We start from the raw sequence: 22945 nt of genomic DNA on the forward strand, positions 1-22945 counted from the left end.
CCGTTACTCACACAATTCTGTATGAAGGAGATATACTGTACTCTTTTCAACTCCCTCCCCATAAATAAATTCTGGTGTTTCATGGTTTTAAAACAACCAATTAGGCTGAAATCAATAATATGCTTCTCCTGACAGAACGTTTGCAAGAATATAATGAAGGATGATACAACCCGCCCCAAGATAAAGTTTCATATAATTTTTGAGTTATTGTTATACTATACTAAATAATAGACAGGCCTTGTTTGTTTGGTAACCTACATACCATGTCACACAGGAAAAAAACGATCGTTAAGTAATTATCCTTCCGGCAGAATTGATCTCTATGACATAGCTCTTTGATTTCATTACTCTTGTAAATCAAGACTGCAGAGACAATGTTTAGCCCTAAACATTTATAGTCTGGTTTGCAGAACAGGTCATCTTATCTCCCAAATATAATTACCATTGACTTTGGAACATTCATGACTGACTAAATCTAGGAAATCTTATTATGGCCAAAAGATTATGATTTTAATAACAGGAAATGCAGCAGAAGCTATTTTTTTGTGAAATGAATGAATGAAAGTGTGTCTCTTTGTATATTTACTAGTTATTTATTCCTGGATATTGTCTGGAATGCAAAACCTGATTGATCTGCTGGAAAGTGATTGCGCTTTCCAGAATGTGTTTTTCCTTCTTCAGGATTATAGCCAAGGAAAAGGAGAGTCTTGAATCCATTTGAATTTGGGTTTGGGATGAATGGGAAGGGGAACAAGTTTGCATTTTGTCAAGGTCTTTGTGACCTTCCTTTTTGAAAGTGATGATGGAATATATTTAATTTTAAATATATTAAAGAATGGACTTCTTCACCAATGAATTTTATCAAGGTAAGCATTTCTTTCCTGAATCCAGACTGCTGCTGAGTATTCATGATGAACAAATGGTAATCCTGATTATCATTACCTAGTCAAATTGTTCCCCAGTGCAGCAAAATTGTCTCCCTGCTCCTAGTTTACCTGTCTGAATGTGTGCCTGTGCCTCAGTCTAACCCTCCCACTACTTATGAAATTCTGGAGGCTTCTAGATCTTTCTATAGAGAACATGCAGCCTTCCAACCCTAGCCTCAAATCCCTACCCTTCCCTGCATTAGGGCAAGAATGCTATGCCGAGCACGAGTTAGTATCTTTATAATGCCACATTCAATTCTACATTCCACATGCTGCAATACATCAGCTGAATTCATATGAACAATGTGTTGGTGAATTTTCACTGGCTGCAACAAAAAACTGAGACAAAGACGAAATGTTAAATAAAAGATCCAACCTTTATTTAAAATACAATGCATTTGTACATATGTCTTGGACTACTGAAGACAACACTGATTTTATCCCTTGGTGTTGGGGGATCTCTGGGGGCTAACAATCTTCGAACGAGACACCCCCTCCCCAGACTCAAGGCAACAAAGTAAATTGTTGTTAAGGGCTTTGTGGCACAGCTGTAACAAAATCAGAAACTTAACTTACATTAAAAATATACTGTAAGGCTAATATATTTGATACTATTGCGATTCCTCCTACTTTGGCTTGTGAGGCTAGCTTTAAAAGAAAAACCTGTACACATTTATAAAATTTGTGTTTTTCTTTTTACATTAGTTACATAAAACAAAACAAAAATTCTTATACTTCATAGACCTTTACTTCATATTGTTATGAAAAGATTTTGCATATCATCTTAGATAAAGAGTGGCTATGCTGGTGAATACTAAAGGTGTTTGTAATACAATATAGTGTTAAAAAAATACAGAGGACAGGAAAGAGCACAGACATGATTATCAAAGGGGAAAACAGATACGTTTGGAACCAAATTTGCCAGTATTTGTCAAGGCCACTCAGGCTAGCTTTTACAAAAAAACCTTCAGGCTCCTACAAGAGACCTGATTATGTCTTAAGAATTCAAGTTAGTGCTTCCAGATGTCCTAGACATCAACTCCCAATATCCAAATCAGAACGCTTGGAATTCTGGGAATTGTGGTACAAGACATCTGAGGAACAGCAATATGAGAAAGGCTAATGTAGTGTGAAAAAACATATGGGATAAAGGACACAGTCCACCAAGCACCATGATGCACAAGAGAGCCCAGGGACAAACCCCACTAAAATATATGGGGGAGAAGGGAAGAGGGAGGGGGGAGGGAGGGAGAGAGAGAGTGGGGGGAGGGAGAGAGGAAAGAGAGAAGGAAGGAAGGAAAGAAAGACAGAAAAAGAAAAAGAAAGAAAAGAAAGAAAAGAAAGAAAGAGAAAGAAAGAAAAAAGAAAGAAAGAAAGAAAGAACCTTCCTGGATTGCACTCCAAAAATTTTACCTTAAACATAGGAAGGAAGAACACATAATTACAATATATATAAAACCTCATAAAACATGCATTAAACATGATAAATACACTTCATATAGATTAGGCCCTGGGTATCTAAATAGTTAAATGGCTTTAGAGTTTTAATTTTGTTTTAAAAATGATTTGGTTAGCTTACATTTGTCAGAAATTAACCTGATCAGCCCCTCATTTTGCTGAGAGAGGGGAAAAGAGGCACAAACTTAGGCATGGCATGAGCTGTGTTTTGGTTTTGCGTAGCAGATTAACGGAAGCGCTGTTTAGCGCAGGTAAAAATGTATCTGCTAATGCAAGTTTCCATATTAAAAACAAGAAAAGATACACTTCAAGCTTAATTTGATTAAGCAGCATATTTCCAAGAACAGCTTTTGAGTTAAATATTAATATCACCATTTAGTTTATGTCAGTAGAACAGGCAGTCTCATCCAACTCACACCCAGCCGCTGGTGAGCTTGTAGAACATCTCTTCATCTAAGCTTTCGTTCTGATCTTTTGCACGTGTCGACAGGAAAATGTAGCCACCAATGAACTCATGCACCACTTTGCAATCCACTTCCGTGCAGATGAAAGATAATCGGACTTCATCTGCAAATTCTACAGTCACCTAGAGGTGCAAGAAATCCAGCCAATGATTTATAAAGCTTCAATACTTTCACTAAGCTCACATGGAGATAAGAATAAATATACTGCAATAAATATAAACCCGGAGCAGCTTCTGTCCTTGTCCAACCTGAAGAAACAGGAGGGTTGGTGTGTGAAACCATCAATGTTTGCAAAGATATTCGAACTGCAAAATTATAGTTAATCATATATAGATCAGATCATGGCACTGAACGACGAATGAAAGTTGGTACTAACAAAGCCTACCCAGTTTGAATGGCTTGGCAAATTGTGGTGTGAATTCTGCCTAAGAAGAAGGTTCATGTCCACAGGAAATTGAGATGTAAAGCCAAAAAAGGAACTTTATTGTTTTTTGATGACCAGAGAGATTTAATCGCAGGGAAAACTGCAGTCAGTGTAACCTAGCAATCAAAAAGGAAATCCTTGCTTTGAAGCTGATTTTTAAGTCAGTTCTTTCAGGCTGCTGTTTACAAGATTAATAATGTTATTAATGTTAAACGGTATGTTCAACACTTGAAATGCTAAATACCATTATGTTATTATAGCCCAGGGGCTGGATCCGGCCCATGGGGTGCTTAGATCTGGCCCACAGGGCCACCCTGGAAAAAGCCTGTGATGTGTCTGCTAGCGAAAATGAAGCTTGGAAGAGCCATGTGCATTTTTGCTGGCAGAGGGTTGCAGGAGGCAGTCACAGTCGAAAATGGGACTTGGGAGCCTGTTTTCTCTAGCAGAGTGCTTGGGCCGCCACAGGCGCCCCCAACACGAGTGATGTCAAGCTTGCCATGCCCACCCTGGCCACACCTTCTTCGATCCCTGCATCCAACAACCCTGATGCGGCCCTTAATGAAATCGAGTTTGACCCCCCTGTTATAGCTGAAGGTAGCCTTCTGGATTCCACAGGTTACTGTAAATTATAGGATCAGACCAGTGGTGGGTTACAGGCGGTATGCCCCGATACAGGCGTACTGGAGCCTGCCCGGAGCACCGGATACCGGTACGGTGCTCCGGAGGGCCCACCTGAGCTCCTTACTGGTCTGAGCAGCTGGAGTGTTGCAGAGGCGCTAAGATGCATGTGTGTGCTGTGTGCGTCCATGTGGACGCCGCTGGGCCCGTTCCAACCATTCCGATTTGAACAGGATCCGGAACCCACCACTGGATCAGACTGATTTCTCTGAGAGGCAATTCCTCTGACTATATCTTTTCTTATGATTACCAAGCTAGAAGGATTTTGAGCAGCTTTCTATTTCATTAGTCAGATTTCTTATCAAAGGAACACCACATCCTTCAACAAGACACGAACTGATTAAATGGTCAAATCATCAGTTAGTAAGTGCTGTTTCTATGGGTCACATGAATTCTTTTATCTACCAAGTTCTGGATTTCCAAAATGTTATCTAAGAGTGTGATACAAGAAGGTCTTTCTTTACTGAGAACAACACTGCTTTTTGTGAGTTGAGAAAGATCGGGATGTTATGCTCTTCTTCCCATTTCTTTCTTCATAACAAAACAAAGACCCATAGTCAGCTTCACAATTAGGAGGGGCTACTAATAGATAAGAGCTTGTTTTGGCTTTTTTTAAAAAAAAGAAAGAAAAAAGAAAGGAAGGAAAGAAATAAAGAAAGAAAGGAAAGGAAAGGAAAGGAAGGAAGGAAGATTAAAAAAAGAACAATACCCAAGAAATAAAAGTAAAGACGCTACCAAAGCCTGAAGGCAGAAATACTCATACCTTAAACAACATACATCAAAAATGTCAGTGAACTGAAATATCTCAGATTTCAGCAGGACCAGAAAACTTTGTGGGAAAGTCCTTGCTTACCATTTTGATTTCCCAGTTCACATTCCACTGTTTCATATTGCTGAACCGCCATGTCTTGATGGCATCACTGGTGCTGGCATCCATCCGTATCAGCCGGTTGTAGGCAATTCCAATAAGTTCTTCCTTCTTCCCACCTTGGAACCTGCATTTTTTGCATGTTACAAGGAACATCTTCAGCAATGTTTTACTCAAGTCCCCCAATGATAAGGCATTCAAGAACAATTGGCCTTCTGAGACACTGTTTCCCTGTGTGTGCATTCAAATGGCCTTGAGTGACTGTAACAGGAATAAGTCTTAGGCAAGCTTTCGGCTTCTGCGCAACTAGTTCTACCTTGCTTCTGCATTAATGATAACATGACTTATCAGTCAGCCTCATACAGAGATATTAAGGAATCCTTGCTTTATTATATGTCAAACCAAGATTTTTGTTTTTTAAAATATTCTCTGTCAGGCCAAGACGTAACAAGTAAACTCCTGTCTGGTTAGACACTTGGGGAATTTTTAAACTTTTGAATTTAGATATACCAGCTGTCTCAGAAAACCATCTTTGCATTTGAAAATTGGCTCTCTATAAGATGACTCAGATCATGTACTATATTACTTTTTATTTTAGTCATTCTTATAATAAACCATTTATGAGTTATTTTTAGTTTTTTTAAGAAGATCAAAAGTAACATTTCCCCCTTCATTCAAATTGGAGTAGTAAAGCGCCCTTTACTTGCTATGCAAAATTCAATACCGGTGCACCAGTAATGGTTTCCTCTTATCTTTGCTATTGGTTCAGAACTGGGAGCGTTTGTCTGCTTCGCGCTGTGTGTTTGTGATGACGTCTGGGCGGGGGGGTGGAGCCTGCCGCCGCTACCAGTTCACCCAAACCAGGGCAAACCAGCAGAATACCACCTCTGCTGCACACCCAATTCAATATTTGGGTTAGCTGTCATGACCCAAGAAATCTCAGCCTTTAGTAACTGCCCACACACAAACATTGACACATGGAATTTTTGACTGGACATTTATGGAGTCACAGACCTTGCAATAAAGTGTGTAATGCCGAACTCTGGTAAGGACTGCCAAGCTTGAATAAACCTCATTTTGGCTTCAATGAGGCTCATCTGAGCAACATTCTGATGGGCCTCTAAGATCCGGGCAGTGATCTGTAAGGGTGACACAAAAATATTTGAGGCAACTGATCTGAATTCCAGGCACAATTTATAAAGGATGGGAAGGGAGGCAGAATGAAGGGAGAGCAGTACCAAGAGAGAGACCAAAAAATGAAGGAGAAAAAAGAGGTGATTCAATACTATTCAGTCCCCCTACTCCACTAACTTTAACCTGTGAAACACCTTTTCTATATTCAGTTAACTGTCAGTTTAAGACTAACTGTAGAACATTTTCTTCTATATGCACATTTCTTAAAACTGGGATTTTCAGGGGAACAGCTGTAACAACGATATATCATATGAAATGGGAGGAAGAGGTTTCATGGGATGGAGAACTATCTGGGATTATGCAAGTTCAGCTTCTCTTCCTTCTAATGGAGAATTGGCCTTAATGTACAAAAGATACTAGAGCAAACTACAAAGATCAGCTATTTGCAGAATTAGAACTACAAAAATGGTATGGTAGTTTAAAAGATAATGTATTCCCTACAGCAAGCACAACAACACATCTTTTTATAGCAAATGTGGCAAGAATTTGGCTTCCTGAATGTTATTTAAAATATCAGGAAAACAAATTATTTTCTCCTCACTTGAATCCAGAAGAAATAACTGTGCGCATGCACATGTGTGTTTCTGGATTCAAACAGGAACATTGGGCAAATGTACCCAGTATGCTGTTCCCTTTCTTTTTCCCTATAACTGTGTTTGCATCATACTCTGAATCACAAATAGCCAAAGATATTGTAATCTAGGATGTGGTTAATCATACAAACCAAGAAAATTAGACGTTGGGCAACTCATGATCATAAGTTCATCGAAAATGCTGCATATGCCAGCACAGTCTTTGATTCTTCCTCCTGCCCATTCCTTTTTATCATTTCTGCCCTAATCCATAAAAAGCCAACTATGTAAATTCCAGCTCCCAAACAAATTCATTTGAAGAAAATGTCTGTTCTGATAGATGGATAAATGAGTCACTGGGTATGCACAGGAAGGGAAAAAAATCCCATTTTCATCCTCATTCTACTCTTCATCCATTCAAAAGGGTATTAATAATGCACTGAACAAGTTTTTACTCACAAAAAAAGAGCAAACACTTTCTAACAAGTAAAGTATAACCTGGCAAAGAATCTTCCTTTCTAGCAATAATTATTACAGGAGTTGGGTGTGGATTCTTTGCTCAAAACTGGCTTTCTGCCCTGAGAAATCTGAAGTTTGCTCATTGTCTGTCTCCTGCCTTCTTGGATCCAAGTAGGAAAAGGTTGGCTTCATCTTCTCTAATTACAGCTCTTCCTATTCTAACTTTCTCCTGCCATCTGCATCTCTGGTTGCCATAAAGCAAGATATTGATGGACATGTATTTACCACATGATAATCTATGAAGACGGCACGTGTTTGATTCCTAATCTCAAAATGTCAATTTTTCTTTTCCTCTGTGATGATTTTTATCATTTTTTAATTTTTTTTAGACTATAAATGGATTGTTTGTTTATTTCTCATTGATTCCATCCCCTGGGCTAAGATTTTAAAAATTAATGTAGATTAAAAATGGTAAAAGCACAGAAGAAACCACAGGAGATACCGTATTTTTAGGAGTATAAGACACTCCGAAGTATGAGGCACCTAGCTTTTGGGGAGGAAAACAATTGGGGGGGGGGGAATCTGTCTCTGCCTCCCAGCAATTCGTCTCCTTGTAGCAAACAGCAAACAGCCCTTTTCAGATTTAGCACAGCCTAATTAGCACAAGCAGCTGATTGTCGAGAGGCCCGATGATCAGCTGTTTCATGCTGCAAGGATTGCCATAACCTATTGCTGCCTCCACACGTTCCATTTTCAGCTTTTGCATGCCCCGTTTTCGGCCTCCATGTGCCCCTTTTTCCGCCCGTTCCAGATGGCGGGGATCAGAATGGACAGAAAATGGGATGCAAGGAGATTGAAAACAGGGTGGGCAGAGGCCAAAAATGGGGCGGATGGAGGCTGCAATAGGCAATGGCAATCCCTGCAACCTGAAACAGCTGATGGTTGGGAGGCCGATCCAACCAACAATCAGCTGCTTGTGCTAATCAGGCTGTGCTGAAGCTGAAACAGGCTGTTCGCTGTTTGCTGCAAGGAGGCATACTGCTGGGAGGCAGAGGCCAAAGGGTGGGGGCCGTTGGGTGGGTGGGACTAAATTTAATGTATAAGACACACCCAAATTTTCACCCTCTTTTGGGGGGGGAAGTACATTTTATACTACGAAAAATATGGTATATAAGCAATGTACTGGAGAAATAAAAATGGCTGCAAATTATAGTTAGCTCCTTTTAGTTGCAGCAGAACTGTCCGTTTTTCACTGAACTGCTCAGCTAGAATATAAAAATAAGTGACTCCTTTCTATCAGTCTAAATTCTATCTAGTTGAGCATCCTGTTCTTAGCAGCAACTAATCAGATTAGTGTAAACGATTCACATAAGAAAGATATGACAGCCACAAACCTGTTCTCCACCAGTTATTTAGAATTTTGCTACCTCTGAATTGAGCAGAATTTGTTTGGCAGATAGCACTTATATATATTTAATAATTTCATGTCCCTTATCACATCTTGCGCTAGGATTTCTATAATATAATATTATTATCTAATTATCTAATATAATTATAATATAGTATAATATATTATATTATCTATAATATTATTGCATTATTATTCTATCATAATGCAATATGTGAAGAAATTTGTGCCAGGGAGCAGAAAGAAATTGAGACAAGAAGGCAACAAAACAAAAGGTGCATCACATTAAAAAACACAGCACACTTCTGTCCCAGAAGAAAAGATTAGTAGACATTGTTGAAAAAAACCAGATAATTCCATTAAATCTTATTTACAACATTATGGACCAAAGTTACTCCAAAATACTTATTGCTCAATATATACTTTGTCTCTTGATATGCATCTCTACAAGGTTATATTAATAAAACAGCAAAGTCTTCATGCTTGTTTATTTTAGGTTTACTGTCACTTACCAAATCTCTTATATAGCCTGGCTGCAGAGGACAAATGCGAAGAAAAGAAAAGAAAAGAAAGCAGAGAAAAAAAAAGCAATCAGAAAAATGGCATTAAAGCAAAGGAAGGAAAATGTGCAAATTATCAACAGTGAAACCAATTATTTTTTTAAAAAAATCTTTCATGGGGAGAAAAAGTAGCAAGAAATGAATATGAAAATGGAAAAACATGTGGGGGAGGGGGAAGCAAAAAGAAGCATAGCAAGATGCTAATTCCAGGTATGCTTCCCTAACTCAGTTCCTCCAAACCAGCGTTTCTCAACCTTGGCTACTTGAAGATGGATGGGAATAGGGAATTCTGGGAGTTGAAGTCCACCCAATGTTCAAGAGCCTAAGCTTGAGAAATGGTGCTCCAGACAATTTGGACTGCATTTCTCATCATTTCCATCCAGCATGACTAAAATGGTTCTTGATGGTAAGAAATCGAGAGGCCATGAAGTTGGGGAAGCTGCCCTAGAATATCTGAAAGCAATTTGGGTCTCTCTCCATGAAAAGTGACAGTCCCTTAGTGATTACCCTGGTTAACTTCATAGTTCAACAATAAGGAAGTATCGCCCGCCCTCTAATCAAAAGAAAATACATTTCAGTTGAATTATCGGTTATTTCCTGATTAATATAACACACATTCCTGGATGAACTAGAATTCAGACAAAAAAATATTCCACAAAGTACAACCTCTAAGCATTTCCAGAGACTAGCCATGTGGGTCGGTTGCAGGAAGAGGCACTGGAAGTTTTATTGGGCTATAGAGATTTTCTATAGAGATATAGAAATTTCCCAGCCGGCTTGTGACAAGCAAAATCAATGGGGGAAACCAGAGTTCCTTAATGATCATGTATTTTTCAGAGTAGAAGACACACCTTTTTCCCCAAAAAAGAGGGTGAAAATCTGGGTGTGTCTTATACACTGAATACAGCATTTTTGGCCTCCTGAAAACCCACTCCCATGCATCCCGTTTTTTTGCAAAAATGGACTTGCAGAGGGGTTGGAAGGTCTGCAAAGTGCTTCTGGGGGCTGGGGAGGACAAAATCAAGCAAAAAATAGGCTTTTTGCTCGTTTTTGCCCCTACCCCAGTCCCCAGGAGCACTCTATAAGCCTGCCAAAGCCAATGCATGCCCTGGTTTGTTTGTTTTTTCCAAAAAAATAGGCCAATTTTTTGCTCATCCTCCCCCTCCCCTGAAGCACTTTACAGGCATCTCAAATTCTCTGCATGCCCCATTTTTCACAAAAAATGAAGCATGCAGAGGGTTTGGGAAGCCTGCAGACTGCTCCTGGGGGCCAGAGAGGGCAAAAACCCTTTTTTTTAAAAATTACCTCTTCAAAATCTTGGTGCGTCTTATACTCCGGTGCATCTTATAAGCCGAAAAATACAGTTAATTCACTTTAAAAACTGCAGTGATTCACTTAACAGCTGTGGCAAGAAAGGTCACTCAATGGGGCAAAACTCACTTAGCAACAAAAATTTTGGGGTCCATTGTGTGTCATGGATTGAAGATTGCCTGCATTCAAATTATAGTAGAAACAGTAGAGAAGTTTCTTGGCTCAGAATAGGCCAGAGCACATTTGAAAAGGCTCATCTTTTATTATTCCATATATTTTTACATCAGTGGACTGCTAGTCAGGAAGCAGCAACATCGTCTCTTGCTTCTGAACGTTCCCTGCATTCTACAAATTCCACAAAAGCAGATTTCCTTCATACCATCACACTGCCTCCCCATGCCACATGCATCTGCGGGAATAATAGTGCCTTGGTACAATCCCCTAGGTTTTCTTAAAGAAGGTAAATAAACACTTCATATTAAATATCCACGCATGTGCATACACACACACACACACACACACTCACTCACTTCGGATTGGTCCTTGCAGGGACCTATAAAAATCAGTAAAACCATTTGGTAAGAAATGAAATTTATTGTATTCAAGACAATATTGTTAGCAATATTGTATTCAAGACAATATTGTTAGCTATATTGTATTCAAGACAACAACATGATTATTTTCAAGAGATTATTACGAACTGAGCTGAATTAAACCCAGTCCACTTATTCCACTAGGTTTTTGTTTTAACGCCTAAATCTATTGGTATAACATTTAATTACATTTTTACTTTTGGCCAGATGGTTCCATTTCTTTTTTTAAAATTCAAGTACTGTATCACATATTGATATGAGAATTTCATGTCATAAATAAAACATAGAATTGTTCTTAAAATAACTTCAGTCAGCAAGTTAGTGAATTAGATCATAAAGAAGTCTGAGGGAAAAATAATCCCAGGGAGAACTATTCATTTTATTCTTCAAATATTTGATCCAAGATCAAAGTTCACATTTGACACAATCTTTTCAGGTTGCCTGAAAGCGCAGAGGTCCTGCCCGTTCCACAAATCTCTTACAAAATTGTCAAATCTTATAGCTGAAGATACTTGAATAATATCAGGATGAGACTCACATGATTTTTGGCAATTAACGGTGCTTAATGTCCCTCTCCGAAGCAAATGGGCAATTCAAAAATGTGAAAACCAAATAAAGTAACGGACTGGACACTCTGCTACTGAATTGTGATACAAGCAAATCTTCTTACAATGAGCTATTCCATGAGTAGGAAACAAGCTGGAGAAGAAGGATTCCTTAAGACTTTGTCAACAAATTTGTATTTGGAAGAGAGAGGAAAAAACTGTGGTCTAGTATATTCCCTTTTATCGCTGATTTTTCATTGAGTAGTTTGATTCCCCTCCTTCCCAAACATTGATTTTTACCAATTCGGTAAAGTATAATTCTCATACCTGAAACATATATGAATATTTCAGAGCAGGAAAGTCACGTGGCGCATGACAGTTTTGTCCTTCATGTTAAAGAACCCCGAAGGACTATCTTGTACAGTATATGGAATTGTTTTGTGAATCAGCTTAAAGCAAAAAAGAAGGGCTGTTGGGAGGATCAGAGCAGAATTATTCTGAATTTTTTCAGACCAGATGAAAAAATAATGGGTTTAAATGAAAAAGCAGGTAGATTTTGGTTGAACATCAGGAAGTATTTCCTAATAGTAAGAAGCATTTGACAATGGACAGACTATATAAGGAGGTGATGGGTTCTCCTTTGTTGGGGGGGAGGTGGACTTTAAGTAGAGGCTGGATGGTGGCCTATCAGAGATGCTGTGGATTCATCTGCTCGTAAGGGATTGGAACAGATTATCTCCAAGATATTTTGTAGCCCGGTGTTTCTCAGACTCAGCAACTTTTAAGATGTATGCACTTAAAGAACGCCATCTGGGAATTCTGGGAATTGAAGTTCATATATCTTAAAGTTGCTGAGCTTTAGAAACACTCTTCTAACCCATTCTGTGTTTCTTTTAAGATTGAAAATTCAGCCAAATCATTTAGCTTGATTTTAATATATGTCTATGAGTTACTAGGAAATGTATTAAACAGCAAAGCAATTTTTTTCTAAATATATGGTGTTAATTAAAACTTAAAAGTCTGGGGAAGGCTCAGATGAGGGCTGTGCATCGGAGGCAGAGAGGGGGCCAAGGCCATCTGGGAGTGGATGTGCTGCCTCCAGAGTCTGACATCAGCGAGGCAGAAGAACAGTGTGAGCCTGTTCCCAGTGTGCGCATGGACAAAGCTGCCAGAAGGCAAGAACAATTAAGACAAAAGAGGTGACTCGGGAGTAAGGCTTGGAGATGATTGGCCTCTCCCAGAAGATATAAAAGAGGAGCAAATGGACGTGAGCCTTTGCAGGAAGCAACTTTGTTCATTCTGGTCAGTTCAAACTCTGAAGCCCCGGTTCACTCTGTGCTCCATTTGGCCTTGCAAAAGTAATTGGTAATTAGGTCTCTGGCAGTGTTTCAAGGGAGATAAAAGTGGGTGCTTATCAGCATTGCCCTGGAAGACTGGCAGACATCTGTGGAACTCTTTACAGACTGTTTGTGAATCATTATGGGCTGTGAATGAACATAATTCACAGCCATTTATATAAAAAGAGGGGTTTGGGGACTGTTATTTATACTTTCTCAGGAAGCCTAGGTCAGAACAAAAGTAAGCAATGGGTCCATGACCAGAAGGTAATTAAAAATTAACAAAATACCAGACTGAAAGTGCAACCAGGGTCCCACCTCTGACTTGATCCTATTCACACCACAGTAGGAAAATCAATGTAAATAGTGTCTGAATTCACAGTAACCCATAAAGGATTCTTATCCCAATAGGATTATAAAAACTCTAAAACAGCAAGGAAATAATCAATAATCATTGTATAATGGTTGTAATGTGAGTTCATAGCTCAAAACTCTGAAGCAAGATGTCATTTTGATAGCATTCATTTCATTCTTTTAATATATTTACTAGCTGTTTATTAAGGCCATGCTCTTTTCAAAGGACTTTACCATATGAAAACAACACAAAGTAGTTTCAGAAATTAAAAATGCACCCTTTTTAAAAAAACAACCATAATTAAAGTTTTAAGGTTACAAAAGCAAAGACCACAATTGTGTTTCTACCAAAAGGAAGAGCTAACTTTTTTTTAAAGTCCTCTTCGAAGTGTTCTGAAATGGAGAAAGCCTCTTAGATATGGTTCAGTTCTGGAACCCTCAATAATTAAGTCAATAAGCACATCTTCAGAATGTGACCAGAAAGCTCTAATGATGCACAAATCCTTAACATAATTTGTGGCAAAATTCAAAGACCAAAACTAGTACTTTCAATTGAACTCAAAAATGTACTGATAGCCAGTATAGCTAGTACAAATTAGTATAGTGTTTCAGAAAAAAAATGTAAGATGTCACGTTCCATAACAAATGAAGATTTCAAGCCATGTCCAAAGGTATCCGAACCAGATTGTGCTACAATAGTCAGAGATAATAACTAGGCTGTCCATAACCCCTGGATGGATCTGTAGTCCCTAGCTGAAATACAAACCAAAAGGCACCCTTGACTACTGATGCCACCTTGTATTTCCACAGACAATAGTGAGACTAGAAAGATTCACATGTGAAGGATCTGAACCTTCAAAGTGAGTGCAAATTCTTTTCAATACCTAGGCCTTTCTTTATCTGCTTTAGACTTGTTCTCCCCATTCATCCACAAGGCCGCTGTATACCTGCACATTCACTTTTCATATAAAAGGTACAGTAAAATGTAATTCCAAATGTGTACCTGCTTGTTCTTATACTTCTTCAGGTATCTTGGAGAAACCAAACATTCTGGATTAATGTCTGTTGTGATCTGCTCAGTAATTATCTGTGGATCTGGGTTCAGATGCTGCATTTTCAGAAAAGACAAAATGTTCTGGACTTCCAGATTATATGAACTGTCTGCCATGGTTTTACCCTTGGAGGCTAGCCGACATGCTGCCATCCAATGTGCATATTGTTTTTCCTGCAGCGTAAAAGAGAAACAAAGCATCTGTTAGGATGGACTGTTTGGCATATTTATTGTGTCTCTAAGGATACTGGAAAACTCCAGTCCCAAACATATTAGAAGATGAACAATCTTAGACACAGAGTACATGTGTCATATAAGTGACTATAAGATAAATAATTCACTTGTTTATATAGGTATTATCAGATGTTTCAAAACTGTTGCACTTAAATATTGATTCTAGTTAATGTAAATACCAAATTTATGCATCTTTTCAATCTTGATTTTGATTAGTACTGCAGATTTGGGGTTCACGTGCACTTAGAATCAAGTGATAAAATTCATGGTTCATAGCCATCCTTACATGGGCACAAATTACAGTTCAATATGAACATTTTGTATTTTTTGCGCAATATTCTTTCAAAAAGTGAAAACTGCTAGGGAGCTACAAAACCCAAACAATATGTTGTGCCATGTGATCATAAAAACATTCAATCCCCACCAGTCCTTTCGCTCTGTAATCCCAGTCCTGTATTTCTGCTTTCCATTGTTGGGGAAAACATGGGGATACATGAAGTATTACATCACAGGATCTTTCATGGCATACAATGCTGGTTGTCACCTTTCAATACTATATGCTTTGAGTCTAGGATATGTATTCTCCAACATGACCTTCTGGAGGAGGCTGATCTAAAGTCTGCTTTATTTTGTGTGTGTGTGTGTGTGTGTGTGTGTGTGTGTGTGTGTGTGTGTGTGTATGTCAGGGCCATTGGGATCAAAGAATGACATACAAATATTCATTTAACTAATGGTATTTTAATTGCCTTTTGGAAAGATAGCAGGGGGTATCCTTTCCTTTGGAGGCAAACTGATTTTGAACAGATGACCATAGCCGAAAAGGCTAGCCGTCTCCTTTTCTCCTGGGAGATCAGGACTTGTTTGAGCTTGTATGTATTAGGCAGGTAGATGCTACTTGGAACTTATGGCTTTGAAGGTAACAAGGGCCTGAACCATAAAGGACTTTGTAGGGAATTATCAATACCTTGAATTTTGCCAGGAAGCAAAGTGGCAAACAGTGTAGCCTTCTGCAATGTAGGTCACTCTGCTGTACCAGTTAGTCTTGGTAAGCAGAGCAAAATAAAAAAGACTGCAGTCAGTGTCAAGGAAAGGTCATAATTGGCAGATCAGACAACATTGGCTAGAACCTTTACCTGCTGATAAAACAAATACGGCAAGTCCAGGATATCCAGACTGCATACTTTTCCTTCAGGAAAGTGCCATCTCACCCTCACCTCAAGCTGAAATCTGAACTGCCTGGAACAGACTGCAGAAAACTGTGGGTCCATCTATCTGGGCTTCAATCGGAGCCTGTTCCATCCAATCTCTCATAGCCTCCAGCCTTCAATATGTCCACTGCATCACTTGGCAGGGATATAGTAAACAATTGGATTTCATCATCTTACTGATGATGATACTTCACCTCAAATTGCTTCATATCAAGATTAAGAAGAATTAAGGTGAGTTTGCTATAAAGAAAAGCAACTATTGTATTACTGGCCCTGCTTATATTCTTTTTAACCGTAATATTCTATACAAGGCTAGTTTCAGATATCTGTGGATTCTAGGAAAGAATTGATGCACATTTCAGTTCTTGATGTATAATCAGCTACATCCAATTGACTTTGGTTGGCATTTGATATAAACTTACATTATCACAACGGAGCCAAATTTCATTCATGCCTTCAGCAACAGGAATTAGAAGCTTTATGTTAAATTTCTGACCGGATATGTTGACGTCAGGAGTTACCTCACACCCTATAATAAAAGAAGATGTAAATATTATATATTTCATAAATATGAGGATGAGACAAAAGGCACATATGGTTAGATTTGAGGCTATTTCTCTTTTTAGATTTGGTTATCTTCTCATTATTTCATTTTAACTAAGGGGAAAAAAATCTACTAACCTAGTGCTATTTGTTTTAATAAAAAACAGCATTATCAAATCTCCATTGCCTGAATATACATTTTTGTGTGTATTTGTTCAATCTAATTTATAGTATGTAGCTGCCCATTTGACAAGTGACCTTTAATGTTTAATGAATAAATTGTCCCAAATTGATAATTTGAATTTTTTTATAATCCAAATCTGTATTTACCCATCATAGTATCATTTTTTTTCTTTGATCAGCAGAGACATCCACCAAAATCTAATCACTCAGAAATTCATAAGATATTTGTTCTTTTCATCTCTGAAGCAACACAGTATGGAAGATTTTCTATAATATCACTATAACATGGGAATTCCATAAAAATCTCACCTTGATTGAAAATATTAGCTTTGTAACATACTGAAGAGCCACAAAAGAGGTTCCTGATACCAAACATGCTGTAGGACTGGGTGTGTTTCAATCAGATGTGTATTCATTTGACTGCTGTCTTAAATGTTGCATAAATGTTATATTGATCATGAATTCTTTATATACATGATTGTGCTCCACTGAAATCAAAAGTGCTTCCAGAAGAAATTTGAATGTAATTAGAATTTGAATTAAATGGGATTTTGACTCTTTGGGGAATATTTTCATTTAAGCAAAGTCCCCGTATAAAGGTATTATCTAGCTCAGTGGTCCCCAACCTTTCCAGCTCTGTGAACTGGCAGTGGTGTGGCAGTGGCGGGGGAGGGGATGGTTTCATGGGGAAATGGAGCTTTACATAATCACATGCTTACCCGCCTCTTGCATGGTCTGGTTCCCAACAGGCTGCCAACCTTGCCTGGGCCATGGACCAGTGGTTCAGCCCCCCTGATCTAGCTGATTAGTCCTGTTCACAAGAACCAGTTATTAAATTGTCACCTTCATTACCACTAAGCTAGAAATTCATTTTTTTCCTGCTCAGGAAAAGTTGGCTTATATATGGACAGAGAAATCAGAGCTTGGCATACAGGACCATGCTTGCATTTTCCAAGCAGCCAGCTTGTCTAGGCAGAGGAGGCCTCTTACTTTTGCATCTCCCACTTTTTTTTGGAAAAGCACCTTTGGGTGCTTGAGACCTGGATGATTGAGAATCTCTGTAGACATTAATCCTGATTATTAACTATTTAATATGTTAACATAAGCATAATAAATTATTCTTGGAAACAGGATCTGCCAAATCTAAACAGTATCCCTGTCACAGATAACTTATACATGGAAAGATAAGATTATTTTGTTGTTCTTTCATTTGAGGGGTTTGTCTACTAAATTCGGGAAATTACACCAAGTGTAGGCCAGCATTTTTTGAGGGCTACTCCATGGTCAATAGTAAAAGAAAATTAATGGATAATGGACACAATGTTCAGAACAAGGATATAGGATTTTTAATGCAACCTTTTATAAAGGACAATAATGTTTTTAAAAAATAACTCATTTTCTTGGAAACAATTTCAGCTTTATTTCAGCTCTCCCAGCAGAATTCTTTTAAAATTCCGTCATCAACAGTTTTGTTTAAAAGCTCCGAAAAAGGTATTCCGTGCTTCATTTCTCCAGTTCATAGTTAAAGTCTGAAGTCATCTGGCAGCCTTTCTGTTTCTGCCTTGAAGGCTTTAAAAGTGAATGTCAGTAGTGCCTATTGCACAATCCATTAAACTGGAATAGCTTATTGTGGAATACAAACAGAGCTAGTAGCCAGAGGAATGTCCTATGCAGCATAAATTCTTTGTCCCTATCTGAATAAAGTTGTGTGGGCACGTGTGTGTGTGTGTGTGTGTGCGCGCTCAGCACACTAATGCAGGAGGAAAATATATTTTAAAAAGAATGTTCTATTGGGTGATAAAACATTCCTAATTTTTGAGCTAAAGTCGTTTATTTCGTTCTCACTTTCTTTTTATTTGTATTTTATGCCGTATGTTACATTGAACAAATACAGACATTATAAAACTAGGCAACATTTTGCTGAATCAAATAATTCTGCACCTAGTTTTGCCATTAAATTACCAACAAACCTCTTTTTTGGGGGGGGGGGGTTGTTATGCACGTGAAGGAACACGCAGCTCCACAAAATATTTAAATCCCTTCATCCCTCAGTTCCCCGGTTGTACCACAAAAGACAAAGTGATTCTCTACTGATTCTGATGACTCCCAGAATTTAGTGTGAAAGAAATCCTGCCTTTCAGTGAGTGAGTGATTGATGCAGAGTCATCCTGGAGAAATGCCATGTAAGAAAATATTTGCATCTTATCGCAAGGTCAGGAAAATGTCAAAATAAGCAAATTTAAAATACAGCTCAATTGTGGAGAGATGAGAAGATCACCAAAACTGCATTTGCTCTGTTACCTCTCAAATTCATCTGATGAGCTGGGGTCCCGTTAGATTCTTCTTTACTTTTGAAACAGGAAATAGATGTGTCTTTGAAGGTACACCAATACTGCTTATAACCCTTCAATGTTAGCTTCTTTGGCCTGTAAAGTAGTAAACTAATTACTACCACTGAATGAAATGGAGGTACATTTGCAACAGCTTTTCATTTCTTGCCTCACACAAACTTGTGGTCTTCTGGCTGCTGCTGAATCACAACTCTTAGTTGCCCAGTTAATATGGTCAAAGATGGGGAATGCCGCTGAGAACTAGTCTTTAGCACAATCAGAAGGGTCACAGATTCTCAACTTAGTGCAAAGTGATTTATATGAGCTGGTTCCTTCAGCCCCATGTAGAGCAAATTACAGCTCAGTCTCAAGGTGAAAATTGAATGATTGATTATTGCTAGGGTATCTTATTACTGAAATTGGCCACAAGTGGTACACCAGCCAAATAAGTGATAAAAGGTTCTCAAGGTTGATGCTCCATTTAAAAGACCTCACTCCATCGAAAACAGTATGATTATGTTAAACAAGAGATCAAACAGGAGGCTGCTATATAGAGGAGAAGACATTCTTCATGGGGATACAATAATGTTATACAACTGCAGGTTGCTTACACTTATTCTCTATGCCATGGGTGTCAAACTCGCTACGTTGTCACATGATGTTTCACGACGGTTTCCCCATTCACAGAGCTGGGGTGGGCATGGCCTGCAGGTAACACATCTGGCCTGTGGACCACCAGTTTGACACCCCTGCTCTATGCCACACACAGCTACAGCAAAACTGAGTCGCATATTATAGGCTGACTTTTTTTCCATCTTGTATGAGGTAATAAAACACCTGAGCTTCAAAACCCAAGAGCAGCATTTTAGCAAAATAACAGTGTCACCAATGCATTCTAGAATGCTATTGTAGATGTACAGGAAATCCTTGACAGATAAAGCAGTATGAAAATATTTTCTGGAGGACAGGAAGTTTGCAAAATGTTATTGTTTATAAGAAAATAGACTTATTTTGTGCCTCAATATGTGATTTTGCAGGGATTTCCCTCTGAATCAGAATTTTAGGCTGCTTTCTCTTTCATAATTAACACAAGTTCTTTGGTACAGAGGATTCAACTCTACAAAAGCCTATTGAGATACGTTAAGTACAGAGAACAACTTGCCAGAACTGGTGGTCATTTCATTAAGCAATTAGAAATCAAATCATTACTCAAGCTCATCATTCAAAGTGCCTTAAAATAAGATCTATCTTAAAAACTGCAATGCTAAGAAGTGATGAATTATGTAATGGGAGTTATCAAAAGGAAGTGCTTACTAACAAATGGGAGAGCAAGTATATCTTCCCTACTTAATTAAAGAAAACAGAAAGGAGAAAGTATTGCCTATATGGTTCCAAATACAAAACTGACAAAGCCATTTTGGAATTCTTTTCAAAAGTACCGATAGTTTCTATGCTATTTCCTCTCAACTGTTCTTCCTGTCAATTCTGCAAAATTCAACAACTCTTTGTACCAGTTCCAAAATTCATCTCATATCCGTAGTATGGTCGGGTATTCATTTGTAACACAGCTAAGCCTGCCAAAATATTAACCCAAATCCAGACACAACTGTTTCTAGTTTTCACATGTTCAGATCCAAGATAATATTCTTCCTATTCTTTTCCCTCAAGAAAAGTCTTATTTAAAAGTAAAAATAAACCTGACTAAAGAGAAGCAAAGTTAGTCCAAAGCTTGTTTTTTCTGGCAGTGTAAATAGAATGGATTAACTACAATGTTATTTAGTTATCTATATGTTCATAAAATACAAGAAAGATACTTGACTAATACTTCAAACTGTGCAATATCATCCCTATTTCTAGAACAAGGGTATCCAACCTTGGCAACTTTAAGACCCTGTGGATTTCAACTTGTAGAATTCCCCAGTCAGTATGGAGAAATCTGGGAGTTCAAGTCCAGAGTTTTAAAGCTGCCAAGGTTGGAAACCTCTGTTCTAGGATAACTGCAGAAAATGCCAGCCCCAATCACTGTCTTTAGAAATCAAAAAATGACATTCACTCCTTATGGATCAAAGAAGCAAGAAATGACACATAGGAATCAAGCAAATCACAAATGACTGCATTTTCATATTTTCCAGTTATTTGATTGCCTAAAGTAAAATTCTGAACAATGTAAATTAAATCAATATGCAAATGTATTTCTAGTCATTACAGACAAGCAGCACAGCTTCTGCAGCACAGTTACTCTTCGGACTTCATGTATTTTCAGGTTTAGCCCTGCAATTTAAGAAACATTCTAGAAAGGATGGAAAGATTTTAAAATCTCTAAAAAAATTTTTTAAAGAAAACATGTTCCAAGTTTATGTACCGAGATCAGTGTTTTTCAACTTGGGAATTTTAGGATGTGTGGACTTCAATTCTCAGAATTCTCTAGCCACACATTTTAAAGTTGTCAAGGTTGAGAAACCTTGTTCTAGACACTAAGAGATATGCATTTATTACAACCTATTTATTTATTATAAAGCTTATTGATTTGTTTCTTCCAGATTTCCAGACAGTACTTACTTGAACACTTTAATGTAGTCTGCCAGCTCCGGGATGGAAGTGATATCACCCTGTAAACAAGACAGCTGCCATTATATTTTATCTGCCAGGATCTGAAATTGGTTTCTTGAAAGAGAATGCGGAGAAGCAAACAATTTGGAAGAATCAATTTAGGCTGATTAAATGGATACACAGTTTCTTCAAAATAAGACAATGTTCTTGGTTGAGGATGAAGAAGAAACTTGATTAAAAAGAATTATAGGAATAAATCTACATTTTTAGAAAATCACATTATCTGGAAAAGATAATAAATTAGTTGTTTTTCTAAACTAGTTTAAAGATGGAAGAAAGATTCCTCAACTTTCCTCTATGGCTGGCATTCATTTCTTACTATCTAGGTTTTGGTCATCATTTCTGCACAGAGAATCTATGTTCAAAATTCTGAGGCATATTTCAAGACATTGCTCACTTAAAGGATATGTGGATCAAGAATCACAGCCATCACCATTACTTCAAAAGATGAAACACAGTGACATTATCATGCAGTTGTGAGCTATATGTAAGTCAGTAATTAAAAGAATCTGGTCCATCATTCACAATTTATTCACTGAAAAATAAATCATTTTTTCTGATGAAAATCCCAGTTAATTATATATAAATCTGCAACTAAGGTATCCTAATTACATGTGCTCTAAAGTAGGAATTCGGTAACTTTAATCTAGCCTGGCCTATAGTCTTGGGTTTTAGTTTTACTTCATTTTTCAAGATGTAGCACTATGGACTTATACTTTGGGGCAATTTTAACATAACTCAGCTGTTACAAATCTGGAATCACAAGTGCAGCATTTACTGCATAACTGTAGTCATGGATACCTGTCAAAATTATTGGCCCCTCCTCCGGGATATCAAGCTTTTATCTCATATGGATAGCAAGCATCCTGTATAGAAACAACTTCTTTGTTCTCCTTGCCTTGAAGGCCCCTTGGGCTTTATGTAAGCCCATTAACATTCTTCAGAGGAAAAGAAGAGTGAAAATAAAAGCTGTTTCAATCGCTCTCTTTTTTTTTCCTGGACAGGTGAGCATCTTTCCAAGCTGGGCTTTTCTACGAAAGATGATAGACAAAAGCTTGTTTCTATGAAAGTTTATTTTTTATGAAAGATAAGGGCCACTTAGTTGATCTCATGAGAACAGCTAGGATGAGTCTTGGTGGCGCAGTGGTTAGAGTGCAGTACTGCAGGCTACTTCTATTGCCTGCAATTTGGCAGTTCAAATCTCTCCAGGCTCAAGGTTGAGTCAGTCTTCCATCCTTCTGAGGTGGGTAAAATAAGGACCCAAAATTGTTGGGGGCAATATGCTGACTCTGTAAACTGCTTAGAGGGTTGTGAAGCACTGTAAAGCAGTATATAAGTCTAAGTGCTACTGCTATTTATGTGAGCATCCTTAAGCCCCTGGCACCAGGATCACAACCTGAAATTTATATTCTTATATTTACATTTATAATTGTTTTTCTTAAAAGAACTGATCTGATTCTGCCATGTGCTTTGAGATCTGCAGGTGGGCTCAACCACTCCTCTATCGGGATTCTGCTTATTCTTTTTCCCTTGCTGAGAAAAGAGAAGCTTTTGCCTTTACTAACAAGAGTGTTCCTTCAAATTTGGTAACTCTACAGATACAGAATTCAGTGGTCTTTAAAGTTTGGACAGAAA

The 22945-nt window shown here is 38.0% G+C and overlaps 1 protein-coding gene across 3 annotated transcripts in view; it reads right to left on the reverse strand.

Annotated features, from left to right (window-relative positions):
- Positions 1-2476: 2476 nt before the first annotated feature.
- Positions 2477-22945, reverse strand: part of FERMT2 (fermitin family member 2) — an 83087-nt gene continuing 62618 nt past the window's right edge. For all 3 annotated transcript variants that reach the window (XM_032236605.1, XM_032236598.1, XM_032236612.1), the window contains exons 9-15: positions 21260-21309; positions 18672-18796; positions 16067-16173; positions 14155-14376; positions 5833-5957; positions 4804-4945; positions 2477-2970 (exon numbers count right to left, since the gene is read on the reverse strand). In XM_032236605.1, coding sequence (XP_032092496.1) covers positions 2797-2970; positions 4804-4945; positions 5833-5957; positions 14155-14376; positions 16067-16173; positions 18672-18796; positions 21260-21309 — 945 coding nt within the window. In that variant the 3' untranslated portion in view covers positions 2477-2796. The remainder of the gene's footprint in view (positions 2971-4803; positions 4946-5832; positions 5958-14154; positions 14377-16066; positions 16174-18671; positions 18797-21259; positions 21310-22945) is intronic.

The sequence above is a fragment of the Thamnophis elegans genome, chromosome 1 (assembly GCF_009769535.1).
Source record: "Thamnophis elegans isolate rThaEle1 chromosome 1, rThaEle1.pri, whole genome shotgun sequence".
Classification (NCBI taxonomy): domain Eukaryota; kingdom Metazoa; phylum Chordata; class Lepidosauria; order Squamata; family Colubridae; genus Thamnophis; species Thamnophis elegans.